Below are 11687 nucleotides of genomic sequence, written 5' to 3'. Positions count from 1 at the left end.
GTCTAAAACCTTTTTTGACAACAGATGCATCGTAAAGATCTTTTCCGACCTTGATAGAGCAGCGTACATTCTGTATCGTCATTCTGCACAAACGGATAAGTTTGACAGGGATGCCAAAACTAGACATTACTCTGTAGAGCTCTTCCCTATAGATGCTGTCATACGCGGCTTCAAAATCGATAAAGAGATGGTGGGTATCGACTTGAAGTTCCTGGGTTTTTTTCCAAGATCTGCCTTAGTGTGAATGGATATGACCAATCAGGTTGTTTGTGAACGGCTTCAGACGTTCACATAATACTAACGCCTCTGTAGTTGGTGCAGTTTAGAGGGTCTCCTATGTTAAGCATCGAGCCTACTTTGCTGAGATTCCACTCACCGGGCATGCTCTCTTCCGACCATATTTTGCAGATAAGTTGGTGCATCCTCCGTACCAAGTCATCGCCTGCTGCTTTGAATAGTTCGGCAGCGATGCCGTCAGCTCCAGCAGCTTTGTTTGACTTAGTTTAGAAATAGCTATCTTCACTTCGTCTACCCGACGGAATTGTTGATCTGCGTCAGCGAGGTTGAGTGGTTCTATCTCTCTTACAGCGGAATTCGGTTCGTCATCGCCGTTATATAATTGGGAGAAGTGATCTTTCCATATTCTCAGCATCGACTGCGGTTCTACTACGATGTTCCCCTGATCGTCTTTACAGGTTTCGGTTCACAGCTGGTACCCTTGGGAGGTTTTTTTTACCTTTTGGTAATATTTACGAACCTCATTCAAGTTGTGACATCCCTCTATCTCCTCGATCGAGCGCTTCTCATGCTCTCTTTTTTTCCGTCTAAGAAGCCGGTGTTCCTCTCTCCTCTTCTGCTCGTAGAGCTCGCGAGCAGTTCTAGTCCTTTTGTGCTGCGCCGTTTTGTATGCCTCTTGTTTCGCTGCGTGCGCTTGCCGACATTCGTCGTCAAACCAGGGGTTTCGCTGTGGTGGCCGTGTGAAACCTAGCACTTCAGAGGCAGCATCTCTGATGGCTGCAAGGCAATGTTGCCACTGGCTTTCAATGCTTAATGCAGGCAGCATAGGACTCCTTAAGAGGTTATTAGAGACTCGATGAGAAAAGGACATGGCGTCTCTTGCGATTGTAGCCGACTTACGTCGAATCTTCTCACAGTACTTCCTTGTTTTGGCTTGGATCGGAATATCAGTAGCCGTACCTTGGCTACAACGAGGTAGTGGTCCGAGTCAATGTTGGCCTCTTGGAATGTTCGGATATTCTGGATACTGGAGAAGTGTCGTGCGTTGATCGCAATGTGGTCAATCTGGTTGTCGGTTGGTTGATCAACAGATTTCCATGTCCCCTTGTGGATATTAAGATGCGTGAACTACGTACTAGCTACCAGAACGTCTCGACCCGCAGCGAAATCGACCAGCCTGAATCCTTTGTCGGAGGTAGTGTCGTGCAAGCTGTATCTCCCAATTATGCCACCAAATATGTCTTCTCTTCCTAGCTTGGCATTAAAATCTCCTAAGACAATTTTAATATTATAGCCAGGGCACTGCTCATTTGTCTTGTCCAAGAGCTCGAAGAATATGTCTTTGGTGTATTCATCTTTCTCCTCTGTTGGGGCATGCGCCCCAGGCAAAAAATCTTGTGATTCAACAGTGTGAGCGAGCGCATCACGACAATCCACATCAAGGCTGAATTCGCCAACATAAGCCTAATATGCGGATTGTCGTGATGCGCTCGCTCACACTGTTGAATCACAAGATTTTTTGCCTGAGTCGAATTCCAACAACAAATCCACAGCCAAATAGACGCTGTCTTTGTTCTCGGTAGCAGCCACCGTAGTATATATCGCAGTCTTTTAGTTTGCGTTTGCCTGGTCCATCCCATCGCACTTCTTGGATGGCGGTAATATCTGCCTTGCAGCAGTTTAGGGCCTCCGCTAATTGTTCGGCTGCACGTAGTCTGTTAAGGGACCTAAAATTCCACGTACAATCGGAAGTTCGTTGTCCTTATTTCGTTTGCATGGGTTGTCAACAGTAAATCCATCCGTATCCGAGGCTTGTTGGTGCTTCGAAACTTAAGGTATTTTTTACGTGGCCAGGAAGTCAGAAAAACCTGCGGACGCTTTTGTCCTCTTGAATGCACATGTCTACCATTTGAACATCAGGTAATATTCGAATTTTGGTGCGAATCAATTCAACACCTGTTTGATTATGAAGATCATTATTTGAATGATGCCAGGGTAGTATAGGCATCATTTTTTAAATTTTGTTTTGACACACTTGGAGTTTGTGAATATGGGAGATTGCGCAATTACCCCACACCTGACGTCCATAATACAAAATTGCTTGAAACACAACCTTAGGTATAATTATTTTATTTTCAACACTTAAATGCCATTTTTTATTTATAAGCGGTTTCAACATTTTAATTGCAATATTAACTTTTTTTTAATTATTTTAGTGTAGTACCCGAAGCATGATGGTTAAAGCGATGGATTGTCATACTAGAGGTCTTGAGTTCGATCCCTACCTATGTCACCTAAAGTTTTTTTCACGGTTACTCCCTCTTGCCAGGAATTAACCAATTCTCCAAGAGTAATTCTTGTCAAGAAAAGTTTTTTCTCAAATTTGCCGTTCGGATTCGGCTTAAAACTGTAGGTCCCTTATATCCCTTAAAACAGTACTCGCACACAGGAATGGTTGAGAGTTGTCAGTCACTAGGCTCTAGACTGTTTTGCACATTGGACTCCCATTTTATAGTAGTTGGCAATGTCGTTACAATGCGGAAACAATGGCTTTCTTTTTCTAGTGAAAAAGATTGATTTTATCTTTCAAGCATTTAGTTTAATTTTCCATTTGTGATAATATCTCATTAAAATTTCAAGCGCATTTTGAAGATTGGTCTCAATATTGAGACGAAACTCATGCGAGGAGAGTATGCAGGTGTCATCTGCATAAATCCCTACTCCACAATAAGGTAGCTCTGGAAAATCAGACGTGTACACATTATATAAAACAGGACGAAGAACTGAGCCTTAGGGACACCATGCTGAATATTAACTAAGACGGATTTACATTTATTAACGCTCATCTTCCTGATAAAAAACTTTGAATTGTTTTTATGAAAAAACTTGGAATCATGAATTTTTCCAGTTTGTAAATAAGAGCATTATGCCTAACAGAGTCTAAAGTTTTTTCTATGTCTAATATGACCTTCCTCTAACGATAATGAACTTGACAACAAAGTCAATGTCCTAACCTCAGCCATGAACAGATCGCTAGAAATTGCTTGTCCACTTACACACATAAGAGGAAAGAGGAAACCACAATGGTGGGCCTCAGAGCTTGACTCGTTCAGGAAGGAATGCAGGAAACTTTTCAACCGAGCCAAACTTGAAAGACTAGCCTCTCATTGGGACTAATACGAAGAATCCTAAAGAATCTACAAGAAGGCACTAAGGAAATCCAAACGATCTTCTTGGCGATCCTTCTTTGGCATGATAGAAGAAACTTCTGAAGCCTCTAGGTTACGGAAAATTCTTTTAACTAATCCAGCTATGCCAAGCTGCTTGAAAAATACAGATGGCTCCTGGACAAATTCAAGTAATGAATCGCTGAGCTTACTATTGGACACTCACTTTCCTGGTAGTTCTCTTACCGAAACTTGCAACAGTTTTATACGTTCATGTTCAAATACAACATATCCACAAGGTCTGATCACAAAGGATAAGCTACAATGGGCTCTCAACAGCTTCAAACCATTTAAAGCTGCAGGACCAGATGGTATAATACCAGTCGAATTACAAAAGGCTTCTGATATAATTGCACCAATCCTTGAGGCAATTTTTACCAGCTGTCTTTACTTGGTCCATGTTCCCTCGGCATGGAGAGAAGTTAAAGTTGTTTTTATACCCAAAGCAGGTAAATGCTCGCATGTCAATCGTAAAGATCTACGACCTATAAGTCTATCATCATTCCTTCTTAAGACCCTGGAAAGATTGATTGATATCCATTTAAGGGCACGTATCGATACAAGACTTCTGTCTTCGTCTCAACATGCCTACTGTAAGGGTAAATCGGTGGAAACAGCGTTACACACTTTAGTGCGCACCGTCGAATATTCTCTCCATCATAAAGAGTTCACTATGATTGCTTTCCTTGACATCGAAGGTGCCTTTAACATCTGCAATCACTTCTGCACTGACATCTCTAAATGTAGAGAGTTCGCTTCGGGAGTTTATTCATTTAATGCTTACTAGCAGAATAATTAACTCAAAACTGGGCAACTCTTCTAGTAGACGATTCGTTATTAGAGGGACACCGCAAGGTGGTGTTCTATCCCCTCTCCTCTGGAACCTAGAGGTGAATGAAACTAACTAACTAGTCTGGATGCGGAGGGTTTCAGTGTGATAGCCTATGCGGACGACGTTGCTATAGCAGTTTCAGGAAAGCATCTCAATATCCTAAAAGAACTCTTACAAAATGCCTTGGACAGACTAATACCTTGGGCTGATCGGTGTGGACTGGGTGTTAACCCACACAAAACCGATCTGGTCTTATTTTCGAGGAGATACAAAATTCCGTTTATCAACCGTCCCTATATTAAAGGAATCCAATTAAAATTCTCAGACAAGGCTAAATACCTGTTGTCTTAGATAAAAAACTAAATTGGAAACGCAACGTACAGGAAAGAGTCAAAAAAACTACTGTAGCTCTCTTTTCTTGCAAAAAAGCTATTGGTAATAAATGGGGCTTACAACCTAGAATCACGCATTGGCTTTACACATCGGTAATCAGACCGATTTTAAAGTACGGTGTGGCAGTATGGTGGCCTGCTTTAGAGAAAGGTATAAACAGGGATAAGTTAAATAAAGTCCAACGTTCAGCCTGCCTATTTATAAGCGAATTGCTTAGCACGACCCCGTCTGCAGCACTGGACACCTTGCTCTACCTTACACCTCTTGACAAATTTAGCAAACAATTAGCTAAATACAAGCTCTGCTATTCGCCTCAATGCTTCGTCGCAGTGGACTAACAACAACATTATTCACTCCGTAATTCAAAGGTACTTAGAATCAATTCCAAAGCATACAGACTACACCATCCCCCAACTGCAATTCGACAGAAACTTTCAGATTTCTATACCTACCAGATCTTTTTGGGAGGATAGGACATTCTTGGAGGATGAGTCAATCCATTTTTACACAGATGGGTCAAAAACCAAAGAAGGGGTTGGTGGTGGTATGTACTCTGAACGACTGAAATTAGTTTTTCATTCTGCCTTCCCAATCATTGTAGCGTGTTCCAGGCGCAACTTTTGGCAATTAAAGAAGTCTTGTCTTGGCTCAAAGAAATCGTGATATCAACATCTGATATCCGTATTTTCTCTGACAGCCAGGCCGCTATCAAATCTCTGGACTCTGTCTATACAAACTCTATAACAGTCCATAACTGTCGATCATCTCTAATGGAGATGGCGCAACAGTTTAATATCGACCTTTGCTGGGTGCCGGGCCATAGAGACATTCCAGGTAACTGTAAGGCAGATGAACTCGCCAGGAACGGTACAGTACAGCCCATCCTACCACGTTTGGCAAGTACTGGCATACCAATCGCTACTTCTAAACTGCTGCTAATGCAAGACGGAGGACAGGCACCAGGTGGAACAACATCACCACGTGTAAAGCCACAAAAAACATCTGGCCAACACTGGATTTAAAACGTTCAAGGTGCTTGCTCTCTCTAAGCCGATCGCATATAAGCTCGATAATAGGTGTCATAACCGGACACTGTCTAATAAGAAAGCACGCCATGAGACTAGGCGTATTCTCAAATGACTTTTGCAGAAGCTGTATGGACGAGGAAGAAGAAGAAACGGTTCTTCATCTTCTCTGCACATGCCCTGCTCTAGCTCGAAAACGCAAGAATTACCTAGGAGAATTCTTCTTTAACGATCTAAACGATCTTAATTATATCGGTATAATCAGCCTCTCACGTTTCGTAAGGGACTCAAGCTGGTTCCATTGAGCTTAGGAGGAAGCCTCAAGATTCATGTGGTATCACAATGGACCATTAAACTGGCCTAAGTGTGTCCGTTTCCATCTTGGACAGCCACTATAACCTTACCTAACCTAACCTAATAGGACCATACCTGTATATTTTCTTTTAAACGATTATGTTGCTAATCCCAAGGACTTGATGTGAAGTACTGTGGTGGCTACTAAATCCAAAGTGTTGGTCAGGAAAAATATGTTTTTCTTCAATTAATAAGTTAATTTTTGTTTGTATTACCTTCTCGAACACCTTACTCAAACTACTAAGAAGACTGATCGGCCTATAGCTACTAGGATTTTCATTGTCTTTACCAGCTTTTAATATTTGTATGACCTTCGATATTTTTCAGATCTCAGGAAATTATTGATTTCTCATGCAGGCGTTGATAATAAATTCAGATTATTTCTTCCTGACTTGGGTAAATGTTTGATGTATAGATTTTGTATGTCATCTAGTATATCAGTTTTCCGTACTCGAAACTCCTTATTATAGCGGAAACATCATCAACAGAAACGTTTTCATCTTGGGATGTTTCTGTTATAGAAGATACTATTCTATGAGGCAGCGTCTACCAGACTATGCTGTTGGGATACTTCATGGTTTTTCCTGAATTGTTCAGAATTTTGCTTTAATTATTCTGGTCTTATTTTTTTTATAATTTATGCAATGTTCCAGAAAGGTTTATTATTTTTCTGTAAACGATATCATTGTCACTGCCTTTTAACACCATTTATGACATGAATATATTCAAAAATATAAACTGGAATTTTACTAATTGTATGCTTTTATGCAGAAGAATCTATTGAATCTATAGGCAGGGAAGGGAAATCGGTAATTGAGAGGTAAGATGGTATACACCTACATTTAGATTTGTAAGCTTTGGTTGGAGAGAGCGCCTTGTTTTACTCGCAATCTTAGCTCTTATTTCCATATATTTATTTCTCCTTTGACAGATTAAATTGGTTGACTTGTGACTCTCATTGAAGTTTGGGCATTTGAATGTGTCTTTGTTGACACATTCTTCAGTCTTGTGAGAGCCGCACAGATGAAACAGTACGTTTTGGCATATCAATTATTCTCCATCGTGCCCAAACATCTGTCAGTTTCAGCACTGTGTTATTTAATTTTTATGGTTTCGTTGATAGTTCCAAATTATTTGCATGTGGAAAACAGATCGAAAATGTATTTTTTAGTCTGACATTTTAATAAAACCTCTTTCAAAAAAAGCAAACACAAAAAGTTTAACGTTAACACATTTTAAACTGATTCTTATCAGTTTTGATTATAGTACAGCGGTATCAAATGAGCTTAGGCCATACAAAATTACTTTGAAAGCTTTTTCACTTTTCAAGTCACGTGAGAAATATTGACAGTTCTCAAATTTAAGTTTTTTTATCACCATTTTGTAAAAATCACACATAATTTTAATGGCGATGGAAATAATTTTTGTACAGTCAGTGACTTAAATAGTTTTCATCATTTGATGAACATACTCACGAATTTTCCAATAAATTAATGGTGGGACTTTTATTTTTGGAGCAGATAGTTTTGATGTGAATTGATCATGATCCATATCATACCTTCATTGCCAACGTCTACCACACACTGCAACGGGCTCCAGTATACAGAAGTTATTGTTATTCATATTATTGTTTAGATTATATTTCGTTATTGGAAACGTTGAAACTTTGAGTTTTTTTCCCAAGGAGGCTTTGGTGTTTATTAATTCTATACTTTTAATGCTGAAAAACATTAGGAATAAAAAACTATTTAAAATAAGAAAATTGTGCATACGCGATCGTGAACTATTTGGTAGTTGCTTTGGAAATGGAAAGTTTATAATTGTTTGGTCAGAATTCAAACAAAGTTCTGTAATAAGGTAATATAGTCAATTTCCAGACCACGTCTATTGTAAAGTCTTTACATTTAGTCTTGTTAATAGGTAAAAACATCTTTTCGAACTAGTGAAGAAATTTACTTGCCTCTCTCCACTTTCTGCGTAATCTGCTTGATTTCGCTTCTCACAAGAAAACAACTCTATGCTATATTTTCAGTTCAAAAATGAATCCGGACGTCTTTCACTATTTCAATAAAACATAATAAAATACTAAAAATTCGATAAAGGTTTATTTTAAAATTACATTGCTTCTCCTTAAAGCTCCTTTATTTTCCTCATTTTCTTATTTTAATCTTGTTTTCTTATTACAGATATTCTATCAGTAGTTTTTATTTTTAATCTTAATTTAATAATATTTAAAATTATTATTAGGTATTTTATTTGCTTATTTTGCATTATAGTGAACACTTTAAATAAATAAATAATAAATATTGATAAATAAAACATTCATTTCTGAATACTGACTGTATACGAGTATTTTTGTATAGTAAAATATTATGATTAATTTTATATTTAATAAAAACAATTTCAATTAGTTGACAAAAAAAAACAAAAAGAAATAAATCAAAGAAATTTATCGAAGACAATATGTCTTTTTGTTGTTGTCGAATATTTGTTTTTTTTGGTCTTGTGGTTTATACGAATATGAATTGGGGATGAGAACACTTTTTGGGCTGACCCACTGTCAGTCGTAGCCATTTGCCCCGACACGATGGAGCTGGAAGAGCACTCCATCTGGTTGTTCGGCCTGATAGGCCTTCACCACGACAGTGGTATATCGTTGAAGGATGTGTCGTCGTCGTTGTTGTTGTTGCAATTGTTGAAGGATTCGTAGATCGATCATAGTCTTCACTGTCCTCATCGTCTTCTTCTTCTTCATCATCATCGCTCAACAAAGCTGAATTATTTGTGATCTCGGTTTTCCTACTGGCGGTGTTATTATGTGATGGACTAGCTTTAGATTGGGAACTGATGCTCATTGTATTTCGACTTGAACCAGGTAAATCTTCCAAGTCACAACGGACAACAATGCGATCACCTAGAAAAAAATAAAAAATTGAGTTAAAAAACAATTGTATGTGATTCCTACACATATTTCAAGAACATACCCTCTAGAAGTTGATTGAATGGCGTTAGCTTGTGACACGGCTTGGAGGCTTTAATGACTTCATATTCTACACAATATCTGTAATAAAAATAATGTATTATTGTAAATGTTTGTTAAAATAATTAGAATATAGTTTAAGAACGTTGTGTTTAAATTTTGAGTGGATTTTAAATATATCAACTGTCTCAGTTAAAAAGGTGGAACTGCACTTTATGACAAGCTAAATAATATGAAAAATTAGGAAAAAAGAAATAATCAGTGCTTGACACTTGGAAGACCCACTATGCTATATAACCAAACTGGACGACAAATCATAATTTCAATACTAAACTAACTTTAAGGCTAGGATTGTGGGTAAACATCTAAGGGTTTCCAAGCTTTAGCTAAAATTATCGAAATATCAAAACTCAATAAAATGATTAGAAAAATACCAAAAGCACAGAATTTGTCAATTTTTTTATAAAAGACAAGAAAAAGGTACTACAGAAAGTTTACAGATTTGTCGAATTGAAATTTCAAAGTCTGTAGTAATTTCTTATATCAAAATTAAAATCTCCAAAAAAGAGTACGCAAAATTGGTAAAAAATGTATGTTCAATTCTTAATATCTCCTGAATAAATAAAGCTATTGACTTCAAGAATGATTTCATTTTTTAGTCAATTTTCTTAGAAAATACAATCTGTATATAGAAAATTTAATCTTTAATTCGAAAAAAAAAATTTAAAATATGCTACTAAAATTGGATTTCTATACTAAAAATCTGGTTAACATAGATTTTAAAATCACACTATTTCATCATGTGTAAAATATTGTTGGAAATTTTCAGTAATTTTTTTTGAAAAAATCAACTGATAACTTTTTTAGGAAACACGAAAGGTTTTGAGCCGATTCCCAATAGGCGTATTTTTAACTTCACATAGGAAGTTATTGTAATAGGTCCGATTTGTCGAATTGAAAATTTTGACATTTCTCGACGTTTCAAAGTCCCTACAGTCAAAATATAAGATTTTTGGAGAGATGTCTATGCGTGCGTGTGTACGTACGTCCGTACGTTCGCGTCGTTTTTTCGTCAAGCTCAAGAAACAGAAGAGATATCGACTTCAAATAAATTTTGTTATACAGACTGTAGTGCAAAAAGATGCAGACAGGGCTCTCAAGAAAATTGCCTAGGTGGGTTTTTACCATAGCAGTTCAAAATAAAATGTACGACTGGGTCGCATGAACTTGCTCCTGATTCATCTCTTGGGATGACTCATCCTAGGACAACTCATCCCGGAAATGAAAAATACTTGTAAGCATACTTAACGAAAATAATTGTTTGTGTATTCAACTAGTTCATTCAAAGCTTTTTCCTTTGGATAGATTTATTTTAATTTCGTATAAGAAGAACCAGGATGTAAAATAAATTATCTGAAGATAAGAAAGAGGCAGAACTTGAATGTTGAGATTGTAAAACGATCGACTATTTTTGTGTATCTAGGTAGGTGTCTAAAACGGATAAAGACGTTCTCAGCTTTATGCAGATAGATAGATAAAAACATGTTTATGATGATAATGAAGGAATGTTATTGGTGGTAGAAGGTGCTTAATATATTCGCTAATCCGATGTAGTGGCGCTCGACGGGCATCGTTGGTATTTACAATAGTTATAGTTATAGTTATAAAAATAGTCATATTTTTTAAAATGCATTACTTTGGATAAAAGATGGGATAGATAGGAATGTAATTAAAATGTTGTCAGAATAATGCACAGGATTTGATCTGGTGAGATGGGAGGGAGTTTTATTTAACACAGCTAAAGTAATTTAAAGAAAACTATTTTAAGATTACAAATTTTACCTGAAAAATAATTTTGTCTTTAAAACTTTAAATGCCATTTTATAAATCGAAAACCCTTGATTTTTCAATTTTTTTTTGAAAATCGTTAAAGCGGTTTTTTCTAAATTAATTTTGTACATACACATTTTTTAAATTTTGTTCTAAGAATATTTTTGGTATGCAGTTGTTTAGTGATTGTAAATATACGCTCTACATTTGAATTTAGTAAATAAAATATTGCCCCGTTTTTGAGATATAGAATTTTGGAAAAAAAAATTTTTTTTTAATCCAAACAATAAAAAATTTCACTTTTGATAATCAAATATTGTTCAGGCAAAAAAAATTATTGAAATCAGTTCATAAGTTGCTGAGAAAATAAAAAAAAAAAAAAAACGGTTCTATGAGCGGTACCTTTCATGAGCAATTCAAAAATATGATTTTCTTATTAAAAGTAGCCGAGTTAAAAAATAAAATTTAGAGAAAATTTTAAAAAATCTATCGGTTTGTTTTTGAGAATATTCGAATTTTCGTTTTTTGACCAACACATGAAGTACCCGTGGCATGATGGTTAGTGCGTTGGACTGTCATGCAAGGGGTCTTGGGTTCAATCCTTGCCTGTGCCACCTTAATTTAAAAAAAAAATAATTTTCGCGGGTACTATCTCTTGCGATGAATTGACAAATCCTTCAAAAGTAATTCCTGTCATGAAAAAGTGCTTTCTCAAAATAGCCGTTCGGATTCGGCCTAAAATTGTAGGTCCCTTCCATTCCTGACAACAGTACTCGCACACAGGAATGGTTGAGAGTTGTAACTCACTA

The 11687-nt window shown here is 36.8% G+C and overlaps 1 protein-coding gene across 2 annotated transcripts in view; it reads right to left on the bottom strand.

Annotated features, from left to right (window-relative positions):
- Nucleotides 1-8160: 8160 nt before the first annotated feature.
- LOC129944299 (somatomedin-B and thrombospondin type-1 domain-containing protein) overlaps nt 8161-11687 on the bottom strand; it is a 295288-nt gene continuing 291761 nt past the window's right edge. For both annotated transcript variants that reach the window (XM_056053646.1, XM_056053645.1), the window contains exons 4-5: nt 9053-9129; nt 8161-8982 (exon numbers count right to left, since the gene is read on the bottom strand). In XM_056053646.1, coding sequence (XP_055909621.1) covers nt 8579-8982; nt 9053-9129 — 481 coding nt within the window. In that variant the 3' untranslated portion in view covers nt 8161-8578. The remainder of the gene's footprint in view (nt 8983-9052; nt 9130-11687) is intronic.

The sequence above is a fragment of the Eupeodes corollae genome, chromosome 2 (genome assembly GCF_945859685.1).
Source record: "Eupeodes corollae chromosome 2, idEupCoro1.1, whole genome shotgun sequence".
Classification (NCBI taxonomy): domain Eukaryota; kingdom Metazoa; phylum Arthropoda; class Insecta; order Diptera; family Syrphidae; genus Eupeodes; species Eupeodes corollae.
Note: the sequence above shows the minus strand (reverse complement) of the source record. Positions and strands in the feature narration are given on the sequence as shown.